The following is a 24,312-nucleotide window of genomic DNA, read 5'->3' as shown; positions in this document are numbered from 1 at the left end:
GAGGCAAAACCAGTGTCATCGGAATACATGTACGTATGACAATAAATTTAGAAATTGACGGACAGAATGCAAGAAAATACAGGAATCATGACATCGCACAATCTGAAAAAATGTAACAAAAAACTTGCTGATTTTCTTGTCTAAACAAAAGGTCTCGTAAATAATGTCAATGAATGCCCACAGTCTTGTGTCCTTTATATTTGACGGAAAAGGCTTCAAAAATCTATTGCGTCAGCAATTCTCTCAGATCACACTTTAATTGAACCTATAGCTATAGCACAATATGCCTCTCATACACGCCAAGGAACATAAGGCATGGTATAATTCATCAATATACTGTAATTTACTTTGTTACTTAGCAACGATAGGACAAGCTATGCAAGATGAAAGACTAAAGTAGTCCCACTTTGTGTAAGAACCAAGAGAGTTATTCGGAAATGAATATAAGACATTTCGGACTTTTTTCATTCAAAATGGTTTACGCCCACTGGTTTACGCCCTTGTTCAGGTATCAATAAGTTTTTTCTGCGTTTTCACCAAACGTCATCGTAGTCACGTAGTTGACACATATTTACGAATCGCTTCACATGTACTGAAAAATGCGATTCTGTTTTGAGTTCTGAAGGATTATTCCGGATCCATTTGTTGATAATTGATGGCATGAAAGTTACTTCCAATATTGAATATATAAACAAACGATTGTCGAGTATTGGCGGAATATGTCAGTTGCTATACAACAGGTCGTCGAGGATGGTAACGTAAGCAGTTTCCAATGTTAATTAAATGTCATTTATTGTCTCTACCAGCATCACCACAGAATTCCACCCTAGCCCATACCCAAACAAACTATAGAGAAGGTACAGCTCGAGTAAACTTGGTCCTTTTTTCGTACCGGCCTGTGTTTGCAAAGTAGTGAGCTTATTTCTATACTAATCACCTACTTATAACTAGGAACAAAGCGTTAGGTTTGCCTAGGGATTTGTCAATGTTACTTGGTGGCTGAAGGAGGGTAAATTACATGTCTTGTTTGAATGGTACGTCTTGACCTTTTCTTCAATGCAACAAGGCATTAAAGTAAATGATATCCGTGTCTTTTCAAGCTCTGACAATCGCTATATATAACTTATATAACTTTAACGGTCCCGTGTAAACAATTAAGAACCGATATAACCAGTTACTCACCTGATTTCTTTTAATAATTCTTACACTAAAAGGTGTGAGCCAGATTCACAGCAAGCTATTCTTCCTGTGGTTAATAGACATACACATACAGTACTACATATGTAGTGCGTTCCAACCACCACATTGAGTAGATAAAACCCATGAGAAAATATGTATGTTGTGTATATGTAACAATTGCGCCTAAAATGGAGGGAAAACTCCTGACCATTAATTTGGAAGCACTATATTAGTGTTTCCTGTCAATAGTGTTGTGTGGCTTGTGGCCAATGTGGTAACCCAGAGTGGTATTCTATGTGTGCGGTTTTCAACCACCATCATACATGTAACTGTTCAGTTGGATTGGTTTGATTGCATCGGTTTTCTCCACAGACCACAGAAACAGCACTGTCCGTGTGTCGTGCAATATTCGGTCAGTGAACCGATCTGAAAAACTTTACATCTGGTGGCATCTGGAACCACAGTGTGACCGAGAGGGTGGGGTAACAGCAGACAGCCAACAGTAATAGGGATATCGCCTGTCCTCTCGGGGGAACTCTCTCCGGAGATTGTCCAACTCTCCAGCGGAACCTTGAACACAAATTAAAGACCTGTGGGGCACGAGCACCCATCCGTAAACGCCATTTTCTTCCCACCGTACGAATCATTTGATGGTGGAGAAAAGAGGAGGAAGAACGTGAGGAAGAACGGCGGAGTTTAACTGTCGGAACTAGCAGGTGGGATTTCGTTCGACGGTCTGCAAACAAATAAGTACCATACATGGGACAGAGCCCCCAATGTTATCTTGATGTATGAATGATGGTACATAAATGATAAATGACAGAATGGCTACAGGCCGGATTTAAGATCGTGGGAAGCTTTGCGGGGACAAATCTCTCCCTCGCCTCTCCCTCCTGCCTCCGAATCTCTCTACCTGAGCTGGCTGAGTGTGATGGAATCTATACTCTTTTGTAGACAAACGGTGAAAAGTGTGTTCCCGATTACAACCAAATTTCACACTCAGTGACTGAGTTGACCTAATGCGTGCACTTATAAAATATTGAGTCGTTCAGTAACTCAGGCGCGCTCATATTGCGCAGGTACGTGCTGAAGGGGGCTTCGTCATCTCCCCGCTTGACGTGCTGTTTTTCCACGAGGCGGCGCTCGTCTGGGCAGGACCCGACCCCGACCTGTTAACACAATACACAAAGGGTCTTTTAAAGAACTCTTCAAGAAATAATGGAGCAACATGGGTGACAATATTTACCGCTACAATGCGGCCCGGTCAGTGAATAAACCGTTCTCTTGGTGCCCCCGGGGCAAAGTTGACTCCATTTGAGGAGTTTTAGAGAGAGATAAACACCTCTGCCCCGTGTCTGCCACCCGTGGAAAAACAAGTATGAGAAGGGATAGGTGTTTCAGGTTCGGGGGTATCCGTTACGCTTCTGCTTATCGTAAATTGTATCGTCCGATCTCATTCAGAAATCTCTTTGTAATTACATGGTAACTCGATAGATTTCAATTAAGGCCAGAGACCCGGCCGCCGGCGGCCGGTTTTCTTTACGGGCGCTTGAGGCGTGAAGACGCCTGTCCGGCCACCTGTAGTCAAACTATCGGGTTTCAAAGTATGAGAATGTTGGAAGCCTGAGAATATAAGGGCCGTGCGGCACTCTTTAGGGGGTCAGCTCTGTTGTGTGACTGAAACGTCCTAGTCGTCTTCAAGAGAGTGCGACACATCATCATCATCACGCGGCTCGTTCCTCCTCTTCCAGCATCATTGAGATGTAGTCTTACATGATCTTACATGAAGTAGCGGCTGTAGAGGTCAATCCTCGAGCGATACACAAGGTTTTGCTAAAAATAAAAATGTTCCCCGCTGAAAAACGTACGGACTCCTCTTTTTAGGAAAGGTCCATGGAGAAGTTCCTCTCAAAAAGACCCCCGTACCTTTACCATATTCACAACGATGGGGGTATAGACATATTAGAAATGTTACCAGTTGAAAGTGAAAAGTAACACCAGACTCCTTCTCAGTACATGTATGTAGGTAGATTAGCTGATGTGATGTGATTGTATGAGATGTTACGTGACGTAACGTTAACGTAGTGTGGTGCGATGTGTTGTGACGTGACGTGATATGTGACGTGATGTGACGTAATGTGACGTAATGTGACGTGACGTCATGTGATGTGAAGTGTCATGATGTGACGCGATGTAGTCACCTTGTCCATGTGAAACACAACAATGTATAGCCTTTATATGCATATTAAACGTGTTTGTTTGTTAAGATGTTAACTTTTACTCAGGGGTTCACCCTCTTTTAATGAAAGGAAACAAATACCAATATTATGCATCTTACCCAGTCATATATACTCCAGACCAAACGTTTCCAAATTGATTGAACATTGTCCTTTAGAATCTTATATGTATATATATATATATATATATATATATGTATATATATATATATATATATATATATATATATATATATACTTGTTGGATCCGTCACCCTACTGCTGTACTTTATTTTATTTCATCTCACATTGTTTTGTCCTTTGTTTATTTTATTTTCAAATATCCCAGTGGTGATGTTAATATTAGCTCTGCTAGAGTGCATTCACCACTGTGTCTTGTCTGACGTGTATACCAATGAAAAAATATGAAAGTCAACGATTCATCTTCAGTAAAATAGCAAGTCTATAAAAAGTTCTAAAATCTGTTTAGTGTGTCAAAATAGTCGGGAAACTCAGTACAGTTTCTTTGATGCTGAAATCAATTTGATAGAAATGTGCTTTACAGTGCAGTAAGTATTGCAGACGAAATTTGCAACTCAGGTAATCAAAGTAGACATTCATCTCTGTTGCTATTCACAAGAAAGACATGGCAAAAGACATGATAAAAGACTGTTTGTATCAGAAAGAAGTACAGCCACCAGAAAGCAGTGACCTTCATCATTCAATAATTATTTCATTGTTGTTGTTGTTGTTGCTGTCGATAGATCTAATAGTACTGTTGTTCATTTATTCACACTCATGAAGAACTTGCAACTATCATGTCATTGGGGATGAAACTGGATGCGGGACCACCGAAACTTTGGGGTGGTTTTAAAATGAACACTCCTGTCGTATAGAGCTAATGGAGCTACAAGGTCTCATCTGTGTGGGAAAAAGCGCGGGACAGGCAGCTGGAGAAAATTCAGGTGAACGGAGTTAACATCAACTCTCATACACAGGGTGCCATAATACCGCCAAATGAGAAGAAATACATATGTTCTTTAAAGGGATGTGCAAATGAAGCATAAGTAATCCTAATTGTGTAATGAATACACGTAAGATATTTTGATGTTCAACAAAATCTTAGGAAGGCCTCTATAGTATAAGAATGTTTTTGATGTGGCGGTATCATGGCACCTGGTGGAATTATGAGACTCCGTTCACCTACTTTGTCTCCACCTGCCTGTCCCTCCTGTCCTGTGCCCTCCCACACAGGTGGGACCTTGCAGCTCCATTACCTCTAACTTGAGCGTGGCCGGACGGGCTAGTCATGACCTCTGGTCGTCAGGGGTGACCAGCGGATACAGGGACGTGTCAGGAACTTGTCGGTAACGATGCAGAAACTTCTCCGTCACCGTGACCCAGCAACACACAACAACCATCAACTTCGTTCGGGTAGACCACACCCGTGCAGGAAGCCGTAATTGTCTCTTAATTTTTTACAAACAAAGGAATTAAGCTACCTTAAGATGTATCGCATTCCACGAAATTTACTTAGCTTCGCACCATTTGCGCCATTATTTCCGACTTTCCTTATCAAGCTGTGGCTTCCTGAGAGCTGTTAGTGCGCTCTTGTTTTGAAGGGCCGCTAATCATCATTTGAAGATGTACAAATACCAAATACTATATAATAGTAAGCTTGAAGAATACGGGTACAGACCTTGATCCTGGACGTCTATGTGCGTATGTTTCATAACATATAAGTTTTGTTTTCTATTTTTAAACGTTAATACTCAATTAATCCAGCTCGTATGTTTTGAAATAAATACTAAAATAAATCGTTTCTAAATCTAGATAAAACCCTAGTCGGCCGGTGGCGACATCTTTTTAATCAGAAGTTACTCTACGTCGAGATATGGAGCCATTGTAAATATTCCCTATTGCATTTTGTAAAAAGCTGGGTCTCCATATTTCAACTATTGAAACAGCCCATTCGGTCTTTTTCGCAAATTGCCTATTTCAATTAGTTCCCTGTTTTGAGCTATCATGTCCAACACTTAGGGATATCGATGGCAAACATATCTCAGACCCTTAATACAACTTTTTCTCGCCCCATTTCGTCCAAGTTCCCCATGACAAACTCGGCAGGGACCGTGCAGTCATACTTATATGGATCTGTCCATTTGTGCCTCATGTCTATCAACGGATGTCCGCTGGACCAGAAACGGATCTTACTACCGCTTAGAGGGATTTCCTTCTAAAACGCCCGATGAAAAGCGAACAAAACTGCCCGCTCTCTTTCAACCTTTACCCAACCTGCCCTTGCCACCTGTCTCCCGTTTCTCCGAGTGTTTTTGTAAGCAGACAGGTCATTAAGTTACCTGTTTTCAGGTGTTCTCGAAGGTGTTTATCAAGGACCATGGGCGGGGAAACCTGGCCTGGTGTAAGAGGAGAAGAAGACAGACCCATTAAGAGACAAAGACGTCGTTAATTCATACCCTTTGACCATTAATTACCTGTGGTCCGGCTGGGTCCCACCCTCTGCGTGCCAGGAGTGGCCATGAAGGTTATATCTCTAGCCTTGCTCTACCTATGGCAACACGGGTAGCCGATTCGCTCCACATTTCAGCACTACAAGTACTATCGTAGGTTGGAAGGACAGAGAAAACATTTATGGGCTCACCTTGTTAAAATATAAAGCTGTTGACTGCGAAACGAAGACTATAGAAAATAGTGGTATACTAAAGATTGTAGGAATGCTTGACTGGCTGAAGATGCTCCAAGAGAGTAAAAGGACGAACTTTTTTATGGTTGTGTAGTAGGATCTCATGCAAAATACAACTTCTAACTCACCTGTGGTAGAATTGTTTTAAAAATCATGAGAGTTCCCTTTAAGTTTCATCAATGGTGGGTGGGCAAAGAGATGCCAGAAAAAAAGCCGAAGCTTTCTTACCCTACATTCCACCTGTCAAGAAGACAGCTTAATTTTCCTCTCCGCTCAGGTGTGCCCGAGGTTGGCACCTGAGCTGAACCGACGTGTAAACGTTCCGACTGACTCCACACGAACAATGCGCCACACTAGGGGTCGGGTAGGCTACTTAGAATAGGCTACTTAGAAATGGTCAGAACAGCGTTATCCCACCCGCAGACGTATTCTAAGCGAAAATAGAATTTCTATGAACACTTTTATTTTCGATCACTGTACTAACATTGCGATGAAGTAAGTGTTTACAATGAGCAAAGTGTGTTCTGTGTGTTGTTAGATGTTCTTCAGAGGACAATTTATACACATTGCTCTTGGTTCTGGACGATTTATGGTCAGCCGTGAAGAACACTTTTCTCTGTTTGACCAGCATGTGTAGAGCTTCCAGCAAACAGTATGTGGGTGTATATCTAGGGCACGTCGTACATTATTACCCGTGCTTCTCAGCCAAGCGTGTGCATGCAGTAAGGAGGAGGATATTGTCTACCCACTTAGTGTCCACTTTGTTGGACATCACTCCTGTATAGCTCCGCCGGCCGCTGTGCCAGCTTCCTCTGCTGTAGATAAATCACCTTGTCAGTCGTCTTTACGGATCCTCTCAGGGGTATCGTTCCTTCCGTGGTCGCCGCTATTCCATAGCGACAACAGATCTATTTCACGCCGATCATATTTGACCCCCCGCCCCTCCTGGACCTACGTATACGCCGCACTTGAATTACCTAGAACATGTAGAACGAGTTTTCGTGAAGTCTCTCTCTCTTCTCTCCATCTCTCTGTCCCTGGTCTTTAGCGGGTGTTGAACTAAGCGATTTGCACAACATGAATACGTGACAGCCTATCACAAGCCTCGTTGAAAGCGAACCACTGGAGTAGATTGGAACCTTTCCAGCACTTCAATTAAAGAGCTCTTAACGCGGACTCGTCTCTAAATACGAGTTCAGATTAAACTTTTCTTTTGCTATTAGGCTAAGCCTCTAACTTATAGATGATGATCGCTTATAACGTCGGGGGAAACAAACAGTGTATGCATTAAACATTATCATAAACTGCAGATGGGAAATTCCCGGCTGTGCACGGCTGCCAAGGTCGACCACTGATAATCAAACCCCACGCCACAAAAGAAGCGGCACCTCTTTAAAGGTGTGTAATCTGAAAGTAATATCTCTGTGAACTATATCTGACTGGGATATGCTTGCAGGGCGTAAATGAAGTCCTCCTTTGTTCAGGTTGCGCGGGGTCGGGACTTGTAGCCATGATTAGGGCTGGGTTTCCTTTGCGCTCTCCCGCGGATAGTAATAGCTGCCATGTGGGAAGACCCACCGACCGCTGTCGTCTTGCAGGGGGAGACGCTGCGGTGTGGCGTCTTGAGTGAGATATCATTTAAACCTGGTGTAGTCTAACCCAGCCAGGTCAGGTAAAACCTATTACAGTTCACGGACTTCTGATACCGTGATGAAAAACATCGTCCAGGTTCTACTCCCAAGAAGACATACCTATGCGTGAGAACTTCCGTGTATCAGTCTGATCTCTTCCAGTGGCTCGAAAGGGATTGCTTTCGTCCTATTGTGGGAACGTGATTACTGACAGACAATTAGAGCGGGGAATTTGTTGCCAAAATATTGGTTAAAAGGCTTGATTGGTTTCTGGCAAAGTAGTAATAGTAGACATGATCATGAGTTCTCACAAATGTTTCCAAAATGGTAACTGCATGCAAATCAACTCAAAATCTATATAAAAAAAATATCGTGCATTTTCTGGGCAGCGTTATTTTACTTCAACTAGTTATCAGCTGATCATGCCATCGTCTGCAAGCAATCTGTTCCTCAATAACGCGAAACCTGATGCTTTGCGGGTGTCAAGTTGGGCGAAAATTCTGGCAAAATAACTTGAATGTCCTGCGGGATTTCTACATACACCTTGCAGGTGTTTCTGGGGCATAAAAGCAATGCCAACCCTACCTTCATCTAGTGTTTCTTTCGCCACAGATTTTGGGTTATTTCCAACTGGTAACCATATAAGCTGCTAGTCACGACAATTTTGGTGGGAAGAAACGCAGAAACACCGAGGAAAACTATGGTATTTGTCTGCTCTCCGCTGCCCTCAATATACGGACACTGCACGTGGATATCCGCAGCTGTTTCTTTTCTGTCGTCTGCTTTCCACTGGTGACTCCCGGAGTTTGACAGGAAAACCGTTCCAAAATAGACGATGTCGCCTAGCTATGGCTATGGGCCGTTGACTTCCTTTGTGGAGCCGATCATTCAGCTTAGTGCCATGTAGGTGGAAGTGCTGAGTAAAAGTTAAATAAATGCTACGTTTTCAACCCCTCGCAGACCCTTTCACGTATGCATGACCGCTCCATCTACTTCAATGGAGTGATGATAAATAGATGGACCAAAAATCATACGACTTAACGCGTGTCAATGTGACGTTGAAATTTCAGGACCAATACAATTTGGAAATGCTTTGTCTGACCAACATTTTAACAAGATTTCTACAACAAGTCGGTTTACCTACTAGTATTCTACTTGCCTGTATTTCGGTAAATTATTTTTGTCACCTCTGGGCGTTTCATATATCAGCGATTAACGTATATCGTAAACTTGTTTTGGAAACTTGTACTTGTGTAGACGATCAAAATTATAATCTTACATTTTGGGGATGCTTGTGTCTATAAATGGAGTGCTTACTCGCATTGGACGAGTCACAATAATACCAGCATGGCACTTTGTCTCCATTGCAGGTGTTCTCTGCAAGACGGACCTTCCGGTCATCAAAACCATCTGTCGATCAAAACAAATGAGTACAGATGAAGGATCCCCAAAACTAACAAAACCTATCAGTAAGTGTAAGCAACCTGCCCCATATCGGCCAGCCCAGGTGCCACCAGATGCATGCGTTCATAGAATTATACGATGATTATCCTTAAGTAATCGAATTCTTGAAGTCATGTACCATCCGTCTATAAAATTCTGCCTTGATGAAGGCTGCCCAGCATAATTCTATACTTAGCACAATAATTCCCCTCCCAACTTCACCCCGACAACCGGCCACGGGTTTGTTACTATTTGCCACCAGCACGTGTTCTAAACTACCGCGGTGGGCAAGGAACTCCATCTTTAATTGTTGGAGCTCGTAGTAAGCAAACCTGCCTATCACAGTCTATCAGTCGCATGCCATCGCGGCCTAGGACAGCGGCAGTTTACCGCAGGAAGCGGGCTAATCCCCGGTATTCTTCCATGTTTAGGAACCCGATCGCTTGTGCACAATTTAAGCATTCGTGGGGGCTTAGAAAAGCAACGGGTCTGTATACAGAGGGAGAGCTCTTGGCTCGCGAGGAACGGGGCTGGTAACTTCAACAAATTGCTTGTCTTTAGTTTGATTGTAAAGGAGGCACAATTAACGGATCTGGGAGGTGCTTTGTGTCTAAGCAATATAGAAGGATCCTAGCTTCTTTGCATGAGCAAACAGTTGGTGTGGGGTCACAGTCATATCCTCCTTCCAGTGGATGGCAATGTTTGTACATAGACAACGTAGCTATTTGGCCTATGTAAAGGTTTGTGATGCAACTAAGGGGCATGTTCGGAGAGGCTCAGGCTCAAGCTTGAAAACTTGACACAGTAACAGAGCCTGTGTCCTCTGAAAGGTTCCCACCACACCGCCAGGCCCAATTAAGGAACTCTAACAGCTAATTGTGGGTGCCTGCCCGCATGTGAATAATTGTGGGGAAACGTGCTTGAGCCTCAGTGCTCTTTGTACGTGTTCAAACCTAACACCTTTGGATTTGCACGAACCTGTCTTAGGATAAACAATAGCAGACGTGACCTATGAAAAAGTATTGAATCGATTCTTTAGATAAGTTTCCAACCCAAAACAGACCACAGACAACTACATGGGCACACCGGTGGATTTGGGGATTTAACACGTAGTCAAAGGATAAGTGTAGCTAAGTCGTTTTTAATGGTTTATCCGAGGCGGTTTTTTTTCTGCACTGAAGTTAACAGTGCTATGTTTAGATGCGAACGCATTTGGACCCCCTTTCCACTAGGACGGCGCTCTCTGCGACCTAAAACTTGATAGATCGCTCAACGAATTGTATTAAAAGAAAGTAATCTTTTACGCTTTTTGTTTTCTTGTCATTTCAGTCACACTTTTACGTTTTGCTTGGTATAACTAGTACTGAATCGAAGGTTAAACACATCCGTTTTAGGTGGCAGTGAGAGGGAAGCGATCGTTCGTTGCTTGGTTTCACACTTGCGAAGAAGTATTAAGGCAACCTAGTCCGTCATTCAGTAGCCTAATTTGCTGAATGCGACAGTTTGAGCATTAGAGTTATCTAGGGAGAAAATAATAGTTATTCGCAGGTATCTAATATGTTATATAGTAACTTGGGATAATTGTCTGTCGTCCTTTTCGAGTTTCAAGCAAATGGTCAGAGTGTCTCTGTGGTCTCTAATAAGCGCCCCTTTTGCAGTTTTACTCTACATTCTACACCATTTTCCCTGATCTGTAGCTGTAATCGTTTCAGACAATTCCAGATTTCACGCTACGAACTAATCTGGGCAGAACTTCCCTCACACAGACCATTACCAACCCATCAAAGGGGGAGGGGGAGGGGCAGAGCCATCGTGGTTATACACTCCCCAGCGGGTCTATTGAGAGAAGAACCAATCCTATTATGACTGGACACACCATAAAGGCATTAGCACCTTTTTGTATGCCTATTAGCGAGGTATTAGGGGTACTTCCTAGAACGATTAGGGAGGCTTTTCGCATGGATATGAAGGAAAACAGAATCAGTATCAAGACAAACTCTCCCGTTTTTGTTACATTTTATCAATTGACAGACTTAATCCACACTTCTTAAAGCATATTGAAGTGTAATGTTTACTTACAATGTCTCACCGATTAATTCTTACACAACAGTTTACACACTAACATCATTGCACGATCATCTGAACCAAAAATTGTATTTTACGAAAAGCTAATGGAGCAAAGGAATTTGGATACAAACTTTGTCCATGGGTATGAGCTGAGGGTCATTTCGTGTGGTTTTTACACCTTTGCGCAGAGACAAAGCAATTCATTCCGCTGCAGAAACTGTTCGTGTCCACGCACTTGCATGGCGGACAGGAATTCGTGGGTCCCCGGGAGACGAGCTCGTGCGGCCCGCACTTCTCGTCCTGCAAATATTTGGCGATCAGGGCTAATTTACACCCATCTGGGGTGTACACAACCACGAGTTAACACGAATTTGACAGGGACAGTACACATACAACTACCTATTGCTCTAGACTCTGTGTAAACAAGTAATGATATAAATTGTCCGTTTATGTGTGTCCACCCACATGCCGAGCACGAACGCTTGGGGTCAAAACTCCATCTTTCAAATTCTTTGTTTATCAGATAGAACCGTACACAGTTTCCTTAGGTAAAGAGCCTCCTTAATAGACGGATTTACGTGACAGATAGATTGTATGTTGGAAAAATGTGAGTCACAGCGGACCTTATTTTTTGTATGCAGGAAAGTGACCGCCAAAATCCCCATAACAGTTTAAGTTAATACCAAATACCAGCAGTGCCCAGGGCCAATATACGAGTATTTTAAGAAACATTTATAATTTAAGTTTCTCAGCTCATATGGACAGGCAAAACACTTACAGCCATACATCAGTCTACAAGTCACATTTATGGTTCGTAAAGACGAGCCTTGGTGTAAACAACATGGGGCATTTCAGGCAACTTCGTGACAGACAAAAATCCACAATATGTCTGTCTCTAGCATGGAGTGGGGGTGTGGGTCGTTTATCATCAAGCACGGGTGAAAGAAATAATAAACGATGCCGTTCAAAAGTACGGGATTGAGCTTCCGTTCCTTGTACGCTTGAGTTCTATCTTTTCTCTGTCAGTCGGCCATGAAAATCAGCATGCCCTTCAGCAAACGGTTTTGGCGGACAAATTTGTCAGACGACTGATTGAGAACTACGGCCTGTAAGTGGCATTATTGTGGCTGTTCGTAAAAGATTGTTCTGTTGAGAGACTTTGGACGTGGTGTAGCAATATTGAACAGCCGTAACTACTAGCAGGCCGGTTCCCAAATAATTTACACCATGCACTACTGTTGAAACAAACGATCTTTCGGTCGATTTAGAAAATGGCGCCATGAATACCCGAGCCCTCTGTTTCGCCCATTAAGAGATCACTTCGCTATTGATGACCTTTCTATGAGCCGTGGCGTGCCTCTGACAGCCTAACTAGTGTGTAGAATTCGTCTGACGAACATTTCCAATTGAGTTCTTCCATGAAAGGGGTTGGATGTGTATTCAGGGCCGCGTCCTGTGTGAACAAGCGTTTCGTGATGTGATTACACACGACTAACACCCGTGAGCGATTTCACAAACGCGTGCACCCAACTTGTACTCAAAAGCACATCAGGCGTGAATCTTTCTGCTCCTGGTGCCGATGTAAGCCCGTAAATGCACTATCCTAACAGTGCATCTAACTACCAGGATTACAGTGCCCGGACAGAGACAACGATATAGATATTTCTGCCACTTTCCTGGGAAGGAAAATCATTGAAAGGGCAATTTAGTAACTACCTGTAATGGCCCTGTGTTATTGGACAATTACTCGGACTATTAGGATTTGGCAAACCACTAGTGGGAGCCACGGTTCAATTGCCAGCAATGTCTGAGGTCTGGACCCCGCGAACCGACGCAGACGACAGAATGACATGGAAAAGAAAACGAAATGACCTCTGACATCGTGGATGTTTTCGGTAACAAGTCTTCTGTGTGAAACGTTTCTACAGCAAACCAGAAACAACCTCTTTACAACAACAAAACAAACAGCTTTGATACAACAGAAAGGTAATCTACAATTGCAGATTAGGCGCATTTTGTACAGTTTCCAGTAGGACTGGCTTTGCGCTTCTTATCTTTTTCTTATTTCACATGTCACCCGTTTTAAACGGATAAACAATCAGCAGATCAGGAATGCTGAGATAGATTGTCCCACGCGGGCTTTGATAGAGTCTAACGCTTTTTACTTTTTTCGGTCTCTTTAACGACGAAGAACAACGAGAAATAAGCAAGGAACACAAACGTAATAATATCTATGTCTACTCTATTAAACATCTGGCAGTTATCTGCTATATGTATCTTCTGAGCTCAGAGCACTCAGTTGCTGAAAACAGCTTAGTTAGGTCCTCACAAATTTGGACTGTGTGGCCATAGACAGTCCTGAAATAAACACCTGATGCTATAGCTATATTAGTCCGTGTGGCACGTTTGCGAAGATTCATCTTGAACGTTCACAGTACCGTTTTTCGCGCCCTCCTGGTCAGGCGGAAGTTCGAGGGCTGCTGCAACGGCGCCAGCGGGAGGTTCGGCGGCTTCCAAGTCCGTGGCGTTCCGCGGGTCGTGCTCGGCATTCTCGGTCTCCGTCCCGCTGCGCTCGGCCCGCTCTGTGCTGTTATTGTTGGAGTCATTGCAGTCTGTTGTTGTTTCGTTTTCTACAGGCGCCTCGCAGTTCTGAAGCTCCTTGGTGGATCGCTGTTGCTCGCGCTGACGCACCGTGTCGATGTGACGGCTGCCGCCAATTTTGTGTTCCGCCGCCTCGGCGTTGGAGATGCCGTCCTGTTTCTTCCATTTTGTCCGCCGATTTTGGAACCAGATCTTGACCTGCAAAGGCATGTGCACCACCCGTCAAGAACACAAATATCAGTAAACCCTTCTGCAAGCACGATCGGTCTATGTCTGCTAAATGGTGCAGATTATGCTCTGCCAACTTCAAACCTACTCCATCCTTTCTGTACCGCTCGGTGGTTCGACCTCCCCCTCGTACCACGGTCAGTTGGCAGTACATGTGCCTCATAATTATTTCACCAAGCACTGTCGTCTTCTGTTCTCTACTACCGTCTTTAACCTTCAGGACAGATGGAAACCATATTGTCGTGGACAGTTCAGTAACACTGGGCACTCGATACGTTTCGTCGTACCCTTGCCAAGCTTCTATAAACCAAGGCATAAGCAAAAATAAACTACTACCAATAACTTTTCGTACCTGTGTGTCTGTGACATTCAGAAGGGCTGCTAGGTCCGCTCTCTCGGACGCTGACAAGTACTTCTTCACTTCAAATTGTTTTTCCAGCTCAAAAATCTGTCTTCCTGTGAACGTCGTCCGCGCTTTCTTCTTTTTCGGCTTGTCTTCTTGGTTGCCGTCTGTGTTCTTCTCTGAGTTCTTGTCGCCATCTTCGTATTTTCTTTTTGCACCGTTAGAGGCCTTGCCGTCACCACTCTCTGTATACAGAGACATAAATGTGGTAAGGTTTTATCAGTAAATATGTGAGAACCGAACTAGATTTAGACCCAGAAACGTTTAGAAGGCCACAAGTTGAATCAACAAGTATGCTCAGCACACACATACATAAGGCCAGACGGGTAGTGTAAACTACAAGCCAGTCAAGCTACATTTTCGTGAGGCAAATGGAATAAAAGTTATCCAAAAATCTAGTAGCATATTGATATTTCTACATTATATCATCATCCTAAGGAAATCGGTTCCTGTATCATATGAAGTTTTAAAAAAGACAAGAACTTCTGAAGGTAAGGAAGAGTTCTCGAGACAACGTACCATGACCAGACTCGTCTTGGTCCCGGCCGCTGTCCGACGACCGTGCCTCGGAGTCAGAGTCTTCTCGCGTCGAGCTCGCAGCGCCCGTGGAGGACCTCGCGTTCCCTCTCGGTGACCTGGCCGAGTCGACGGCCTTGGCGTTCTGGAGTTCCGGACTTCGCATGCAGGGGGACCGTGGCCTGTCATCTTTATCGGGACGTAATCCTAAGATGTCGGCGATGAAGTGGCGGGTCGGTTGTTTAGACGTGGAATGGTAGATGTGCTGGTGCCATATGGGCGGCGTGGTGTAGAGCGGGACCGGCCTGGCCACCGTACACGCCGCTCGCGACTCCTGCTGCATCGCCATGCTCGGGACCACCTGCGACCTGCGCCCGTCAGGACCGTACCAGCGCGCCGTGCTTCACCAACCAGTAGCGGCTAGCCAATGGCACAACTGGCGCAATTACTCCCAATCAGTTGGCACCTCGTTCCAGAAACGCCGCACAATTGAGCCGAATTATTTGACACACTAAACAAATCAATACAGCGATTGTGGACGCTGATAAGGGTAATTAAAGGGGCTTTGTTGACACGGGCATATGAGGCAGAAAGCGGAGAGAGGTTCTGGACTCGGGATGGTCGAAGAAAGTGGACGGCTCTATCTACCACACTCCTTGTGTCTGGACACAATGGACAATAAAGACAAAAGGAACCTCCAGCCAGGGCGATCCACTCCCGCCACAGCTAAATCATTAGCTGTCAATCAAAAGCTCGGATTTCGCCCCTGCCAGAAATGCCACAGAAATGGATATTTCCAGCACCCTTGTCCTCAATTGAAAACATGCACACGTACGGGCAGGCCTTGCTGGACCCCGGACCGCAGCACGGTTCTGTTCTAACCGAATCGTGACGGCTGAATAGAGAGGTAGACAGGAGAGAAAACACCACACTCACGTCATTGGGCGTTTTCCCCCTAGCTTTCTCTTTGCTATCAGCTCATCGATTTAAAACCACTTAAACCGATTTCTAACGAGCCCAATTAACCCAGAACCGCTCGCAATTAATTGATTGCCGCGGATGTCGTCCCCCTCCTACTCCACGCTGGGCCATACAACGGTAACATTAAACAAAGTGTTCGGCTAGGTAGGTCGCCTCAATTGATCGCCCAGCTGCGGCACCTAATGAGCCCCTCATGATAGATTTCAAACCATTTGAAATCACTCAGTCACCAGGCCTTTGATTTCACACACCGGGGCTAAAGTGGCGGAGAAAAGCTCTGGCGATGTTACTTTTTCGTGCCGCAGGGCATCATGGGTACAGCTATGTCGGAACCGGATAAACACGCGTTATCTGTATAATACAGTCCACATGTTTGTCGTAAGTCGCGTTCAAACAACATTTGCTATAACGTACGTGATAAAGGAGAAATTCGGGCAATGAACAGTCCTGATCAAACAACGTGTCCAACAAGAGGGATGTTTTCGGATTGGTGTATGAGAGACCACGTACGGCTGATGGTCGGCAGCAGGAGGGCGCCAAATTGGGCCGTAATAGTCCGTTTCCTCTTCAAGCTGCCTTATTATTACCCTGGTCGATTGCAAACCTCCTGTGTTGCCTCATTTTACCGGCCTAAATTGTACCAAACGTTTAGACGTATTTCTTAAAACCTCTTTCCACGGACAACAATATTAGCTGCCTCCGTAACACTGAGAGTTTTCATCGCGGGTTGTTTTAAATACACCCTTCCCGTCATCACCCTATGGCCCTATCCGACCTTGACAACTTAATTGTGGCCGGTGCATGTCACGTCGCCCAACATTCCGCTTTTCTCTCCACCGCCACATTTCTGGTATCCCCCGTCACATCCTGGGCTACAGATTGCTCCTTGCTGATTAGCCGGCCGGCATTGCTTGCTCTGCAGTCAACAGTTCTAATATTAATTGTATTTATATTTGTAATTGGCCAATAGCGAGCCAACCCAACGAGGCAACCGCCGAGGCGCGGGCGATAAACTGATTGACACTCGATTAAAGCCCGGTAATTTGGGCCCATCATTAAACATCGTTAAAAGCCTGTTTCTGGGAGCCGCCGCGGGAAGGATTGGGGCAGGCATGACACTGGGCTTCTGCAATGTAATTAAACCGATTTCTGGTGGCGTTCTGGGGATATAGGTTTGCTCCCGAAGCGGGTATTTGTACGCAGCGATGGTGGCAAAGTTCGTGCAATGAATGCCCGAATGGACTCACTAGCCAAACAGATTGTCAGCGAAAGTAAACCATTGTCCCAATTGTCGACGACTAATGGCTCTTTGATATGAAAGCTTTCCCGTCCACGGACGTGCCCTTCGCCACTCTGGGGAGCCAAATTGAGCATTAAGTGACACGGGCCGTCCTTTTCTCTGGTCCCTTACAGGGCGGATTCTTTACACAGGTGAACGATTGTCCCTAGCGTTCTCTCTGATGTATTCCGTGCCACGGGTTCACTTTTAACCGCCCCCTTTTTTTAAAACCAGTGTTCATTTCTTTTGCAAAACTTCGCCTATTTCAATTTCAGGGGGTTAGCCGTTAGGTGTGCTATAAAGAGTTAACTCTCCCAACCTGAGATTCCACTTAATCCACAGCACGCTCAATCGGACAAGATACCCCGTCCGTAAACACTTCCCCCGCCTCACTGCCTTCCATCTGCCAGCTTCGGCCAAACCTTTTAAAACCGCTTGTATCGATAATACCCTGCTTATGGCGGGAGATCGATGCTGACCGGGAACTGTTACCGATTTTTTTTTCGGACAATGTGTAATACGGGAAGAATTTGTTCTTGAAGCTAGCAGGTTGGAAACCTTGTCGAGGTTGAAAGAAGCCCAACTGCGTGTCCTTGGGGTGCAGATCTGAGACGTGCCCAGAGCTGGAGTGAAGCGAGGCGCGGGCTCACATGGCCGTAACCCGCATACTCCAGCGCATTCTTGTGTTATCTACCCCGAGAGGTGATGGCAGATTTTCTGGCCGAATGGACCGATCCGCCCCAGCTGCCCACTCCAACTGATTGCCTGTCTTTAAGAGTTAGGGTTATACCTTCTCACAACAAAGCAAGGACCTCGACTCTTCCACGCACCCCCCCCCCCATCATACCCCCCCCCCCCATAAGATCATCTGATACTGATAGCCATTTACATTATCGTCCCTATTGTTAGTGTGTCGATAGGTGTACATCTTCACCCTACCCTGTACTATAGACCGCCCCTGTATTGATGCCTACCCCACCCACCCATCTTGGGAACTCCTATATAGGCCCTGAGATTGATAGGCCCATAGTATAGACAAAATCATCCACAAACTAAACGTATACTAATATACAAAGATAGCCTCCTCGAAGGTCGTCCCTTTTAGCAAGCTATACCTCCTGCCCCACTAGGCTACCCCACCCTCTGAACTTCTGCGCCAGCTCAAACGCTAAGAACTCGTTAAGTGTTGTCCCATTTGGTGAAGTTTCAAACTACTTTGCGAGAAGAGCAAGCCATTTACACCGTAATGACTTCATCATGAGCATTATTAACACCAGACGCTGATATGATGATATGATCACCTCATGCTATCACTGAAATCTATCCACCCTCTTATAACTTAGCTCACTACTTTTCCATGTCGAGTTGTTTTGCAGACTTTTTTCTCGATTGCGGGAGCCTCAGTGTGCGATACTGCGTGTTTTATTTGCGCGCTGACCTGTACAGGGTGTTGGCAGATGTTAAAAGACGTATCATTGGGCACGTAAATCCTTAAAGTGTGTCTGAAACAGGCGGGTGGCTTGATCCGCGGAAGGCTTAACCAGGGGGAAGAATGTGGTTCTTCTCGGCCGTGTGGACCACCATGCATGGCCAGCCTTTTTAATATCCGGGTGGGGCGCGGTACTGGAGTAGACGGGGAAAATTGGAATCAGCAGACCCAGAAAAGATATTGGAGAGCACATTTACGAGATCGCGGAACTGTTGTATGAAAGGCAGGAATAAAAAAGAATGAAGGCAGACAAGAATGAAGAGATGGAAAAGAAGAGTAGATGGTGATACTGAACGGTGAAGGGACGATGCAGAGAGGGGACCAATTTTGTGTTTCTTCTCCAAATGGGGCACCAAATCACAACATTTTCTTTCTTTTTTTTCAATTTCAGTATCGCAATGTACTGTGACTCCAGTGTGATAAACCCTCATACACTACAACGTTAACAAGATGAATATGACGATGGGCCGGGCATATATTGTGGGTACGATGTTTGTGTGTGAGGTACAAAGTGCCCACATGTTGTTTCGCCCACCCCCATCGTGCGCCGACTGGCCGTCAACACGTGTCAGGCAGTAGACACAGTACCTCCCCCTTACATTACCAACTGTCCAGTACTAAAGTGCTTATGTTTGGGGTCCAATATTGACCTCTCCTCGGACATCTGAACTCTAAAAGCACGTTGGAATACAAATCACAGGTCCATTTGTAATCTGATTCTGACACATAAACTGATATTCAGGGTGCCTCTCTTCCCATTGTATAATTTCGGATTTTAAAAAAATAGTAAAAAATTTGGTGTGGCAGCATCTAAAAAGACCAACACGTTGTAAAATGTACATTTTGGTAGTGTTACATTATAGCTATCTATTCCTGATTTTTACTACCAGAAATGTATATATTGTAGAGCCCGCCAATCACTAGACCCCCTCCACCTGATGTTCTTGTGTTCGCCTCTCCCTGAATATTTCACGTCTTCTGAAGATGTGTTCTGTAACTTTGCTGGTTTGTAACCTGTTTTAATTTTTGACAATTCTTCCTTGTTGACCTCGAGGTGTGAATAACATATCATAGGTCATCCTCGCAGCTGCCGCGATCCTTTGGTCTGGACAATGTCGTCTGCCCAGGAGGACGGGTAATTATTTCAGCTGAGCTAACCAGCCAAATCCTGGTCTACAAGGCAGACGTTGTCTCCTGCAGACAACCTGTTTACCATAAGGGATACCATCAATCACTCTCACTTTTAATAGGGATGTTTTCTCGACGAGGAAAGGTCGGTGACCCGGCTTAAGTTACTAGAAAAAATGGCCATGGTCGGAGAAAAATTTTGAAATGACCAGACGTGTTGAAGCGATGAATGATTGACGGGCGTTTGGGACGGTGGAAGGTCGCGAAAATTATGTGTTGTTTTATATGTTTCTGTTCTAAAGGAATATCTCATGCGGAATGGACATATGTCCCGTCTTACATATATCAATCTGTTAATTATCGATTTGTTTCAGAATATTGTCACCATCAACGTAAGTCTCCAGCTTTCCATGGTGTTTATTTCTTCCACGGTAAGGCCTTCAGTCGCCCTGAAGTGATGGCCCGGGAGGCAAACACGTCCCACCCACCATCACTGAGCTCAGGAACCTTGCTTGCCTCACCTGGCCCGACTGACCAGCGAACTCGTGTCCAGATGCGTGCGGCCATTAATCAAGCCTGTCCCAGTGGTCATCCTGTCGTATATCCACTATTTGACCCGGTGTTGTTTTACACTTACCGTGGCCCCGGATTCCAATCTGGCAACCATAAACTTTTTTGCTCCATAACTTGTCCTCAAGTCCCCCTGCTGAAATTTCTCGAGAATATTTGGTTGGTCGCCCCGAAGCTTTGCATTCCTGAGAGTCCGCCCACCCTATCGACAATCGTTTGTGACAACAAAGCAATTTCAACCAATCATGCCGCTAACAAATTGCCCTCTAACGTCGAAGCAAGGAGGTGACGAAAATAAGCGACATGAGGGCTCACGGACGCAGGGTTCAGAACACCGTGGGAAGGCGGTTTCCGGGGGACCCTGGTGTTCCGCCGAGACTGCTCCGATATTTCCCGGCGGAGGGAATATTCGTCTTCCCAGATGCCTGTATTAATCCGTTTGAAGGGGCGGAATGAGCGTGAACATTCCTGATCAGCGAGGGTCGCCCGAAACTCCATATTTCTCCAGATTCTTTTCGGAGCTGTCTTCATGAAACTTTCCTTGCACTTAGTTAACAAACTCTGCCAGAAAATGTTAGTACGTACTTGTTTGCCAACACTGTACAGTATAATAGGAGGGTAGCTACCATATACCATAGCTATCATATACTATATCTGCCAATTTTCAGCATACATTTCCTATTATTTCGTCAAATAAAACTCCAAAGAATCATATTAGAGATGACATAGGTCAGCTTGTCTCGGTCTAACTGTGTACGAAGTTGTGCGGTTTTGCGTGTGGTATTGCGGCTCTTGTATATGATTTGAATTATCCCTCATATTTCTTCCAGATTTTCGATGTCACCCCGTCATTCAGGTTTGTTTGATCGCCCCCTCGCTGGTCACAAGTGGTTCTTGTTCCGGCTCGTCTGTTATCATTTTACGTGATAAAGTCTGTGGCCTCCTGCATCACTTTACGATAAGGAGCGGACTCCTCCTTAATTTCATCGATTAATGCGCGCGAATGTGCGCACGACATGCTAACATGGCCGCCCAATTACCCTGGTGACGTGAAAAAATATGTCGTCTGTTTGTGAGGACAGTTTGAGGCGACAGTTTGTCGGTAGAGCAGGGTTTGTGAGTTAAAACTAAACCATTTGTCCGTAGTTCTGTCAATCAGTTTTCGCTCTGCTGTCCATTAATACCGTTTTGTACGACAAATAGCCTCGTGTTTGGAGCCATTGGGTACACACATCTACAATAGCCTCTAGATGAGGGACAACATATCACTCTCCAAAACGTCGGCGTTAAGCAATTGGAGCATTAGTCGGTGAAGTTGTGTTGACTCCTTCCAAACCTGTCGTGACGAACGATTATTTAACACATGTCCGAACAATAAGTGCTCTGCAATGGCGCAGGCAGACTTATATTCTCAATGGTAGAGAAAATGTTTCCCCCACATTCGTCACGCATAAGAAGATGAGACCTGAATATGATGATATAAACCGTCCAATTTAACTAAAGTTTTGGAGCATCATATGTCCTGCATTGGTAAATATGACAAAGCCCCCGTTGTTTTTGCACATTCATATTTACTTCCTGCTTGAACGAAAATAGATTGTAGCTCATTCAGTCATTGTTAAGGATTCTAAAATACCAGTGGTATATTTGAAAATAGGAAAGACAGGTAAGATCGTGTATTTCAAGGGCAAATAACTAACGGGAATGTTTCTTAAGAGATGTTAAATAACTGAAACAAAAAGTCTCCAAAATATTTGTCTACATCTTTTGGTAGAAGAGACGGACTTGACACTTTGGGAATGGGCAGTCGCGCAAAGACGCCGGTGTCCACTCCTAGTGTTTACCCCCTTAAAATCCTTTCCTAGCGAGTCTGGTAAGTGCCCGTCATCGTAAAGGGTCGGCTAGTCTGTGGTGAATGTTATCGCCCGTTTAGTAAATAGCGATGATGACTCAATTCATTAGGCGGTGTTTATCTTTGATCGATTTGGCTTTTGGCCTGGCCCGGACGCTCCTACTCGACTGGTCGGTCAGAGGGGCGGCCAACTCGAGTGTAGACCAAAGTCAGGGACAAGCATCTACACCGTAAAACGCACGACACACGTTCCCTTGCTATTAACCACATTTGAATCTAGCAAACGACAAGGAATGATTGGCTCGATGGCAATTATCAACAGCAGTGCATTGAGAGCGAACTTTTTCACAAGGAGATCAATGTGATATGGACATTGTACACATGCTATTGTAACTCGCCTGAAATCAGATGTGGAGTGCTCACATACAGGTATACACAAGCAACGGCAAAATGCAATCTACTTTCTTTGTGATTGTGAGGTGAATAATGTAGCAAAGGTTGTGGCAAACAGATAAACTTGATATGGATGTTTACTTCCTTTAATTAGATCGCACCGCCCTTCAGTTTTCGAGGGTCACAATAATAACAAAACTAGCTCATGTTTTTCCAAATGGCCTACCAGGCAAGTACAGCATTAGATCTAACCTGTCTGACTCGTGTCATCTACATGGAATGAGCTAATATAGTTGTACACGCTATAATAATTGTGATGTTATTGAAATTAGATTTATCATTGTCAGTGATACTTTGATCGAAGACATTCAAGAATGGATTGTCATAAGAATGTGGAATGTTATGCTACATCTCAGTATTGGAAAAAGTCCTATAATGTATAATTCTTTCGATAAAAATTGTGTATCACCATGGTGTGTGACAACATATCATTATATTCCTCACACACAGAGACAGACGCACGCGCGCACACACACGCTCGCACACACATACATACATACATACACACATGCACGCACAAACAATAAAACATGTTTGTGCGTGGTCATACAGACACTCACGCACATACTGACACAAGTGCCCTGAGAGGAAAGCTGTGGGGGGTAAAGCATCTAAGGGAACACGATAAACGCCAAATATGTCATGATCAAAAGCAAAGTTCAAGTGGAATAGATTGACGAAAAACGGTACCGGCTGCCGTGCTAGCACTACCTGATCACGCGTTAATAAGGTTTATATATGTCCAAAGTTCATGACCAGCAAATACATTTCAAATCATAGACCACTCTAACTCGTGTTATCTGCGCAAATCAGCAGTTAATTAATTAGGGGATTACATCGACTGAGCTTCCAAGTGCTTCTGGGCTTATCATTTTATTAAACATACTTTACCGTACAGCGGTAGTTGGGAGCGACATGTACGATTGTCGTCCTGTGGGGTCGATTCCCTGAGGCAGCGTTCAAGGCCCCATACCCCTCCCTCTACACCTGTCATTCACACCACATTGTTTTAATAGATTTTCCCTTGAACTCAGAGTAAGTTATCTCGGGTTAACAGGAGAGTAAACAATGAAAAACGCGTGTGCTGTTTCTTTCCTGACAGAGCCAAACTTACCGCACCTGGATGACGTACATGCTCTTGTTAAAGGGCGTGGTGAGGTTATCACCTGCGCGGTTATAAAAATGTTCCCCGGCTACCACTCTTGGCTTGGACTATGTGTTTCTTTTGAAGTTCTGCTAAAAGGGGGACACGCTATGCAAATTAAATGACAGATTTCAATTCGTATTAAGTTAATTAAGTATTTTTTAGAAATTCGCGATTTCATGGCGTCTTTGGTCACGATTTTGACGCCCAGCAAGTCTCCCTCACGTTGACTCCACAGCTGGATTTAATAGTCTACTGATAGAATATTCTAATACAAAACAGTGTTGCAGTCAAATATGAGGTGTATCCAACAGATCGTGCACTGTAATGTACACATTATGTAGCTAGACTAAATGGCGATCTTTCAATGGCGCTCCTAGCGACGCTCCGATTGACCGGACCCTCGCGTGATACCACGTCACTCGGAC

General features: G+C 44.5%; 1 protein-coding gene across 1 annotated transcript; it reads right to left on the bottom strand.

The window, feature by feature from the left end:
- Positions 1-13,108: 13,108 nt before the first annotated feature.
- Positions 13,109-16,690, bottom strand: LOC118414270 (barH-like 2 homeobox protein). The gene is made up of 3 exons (XM_035818195.1): positions 14,992-16,690; positions 14,422-14,657; positions 13,109-14,039 (listed from the first exon to the last, which is right to left on the bottom strand). The coding sequence occupies exons 1-3, from the start codon at positions 15,335-15,337 to the stop codon at positions 13,629-13,631; spliced, it is 993 nt and encodes a 330-aa protein (XP_035674088.1). The 5' UTR covers positions 15,338-16,690; the 3' UTR covers positions 13,109-13,628.
- Positions 16,691-24,312: the final 7,622 nt, after the last annotated feature.

The sequence above is a fragment of the Branchiostoma floridae genome, chromosome 4, assembly GCF_000003815.2.
Source record: "Branchiostoma floridae strain S238N-H82 chromosome 4, Bfl_VNyyK, whole genome shotgun sequence".
Taxonomy (NCBI): domain Eukaryota; kingdom Metazoa; phylum Chordata; class Leptocardii; order Amphioxiformes; family Branchiostomatidae; genus Branchiostoma; species Branchiostoma floridae.
Note: the sequence above shows the minus strand (reverse complement) of the source record. Positions and strands in the feature narration are given on the sequence as shown.

Excerpts from the sequence above, each read along its gene's own strand:
- LOC118414270 (XM_035818195.1), bottom strand. The coding sequence starts at position 15,337 with ATGGCGATGCAGCAGGAGTCGCGAGCGGCGTGTACGGTGGCCAGGCCG. Across the intron at positions 14,658-14,991 it reads CCAAGACGAGTCTGGTCATG|AGAGTGGTGACGGCAAGGCC; the intron begins GTACGTTGTCTC and ends CTCTGTATACAG. Across the intron at positions 14,040-14,421 it reads TGAATGTCACAGACACACAG|GTCAAGATCTGGTTCCAAAA; the intron begins GTACGAAAAGTT and ends ATGCCTTTGCAG.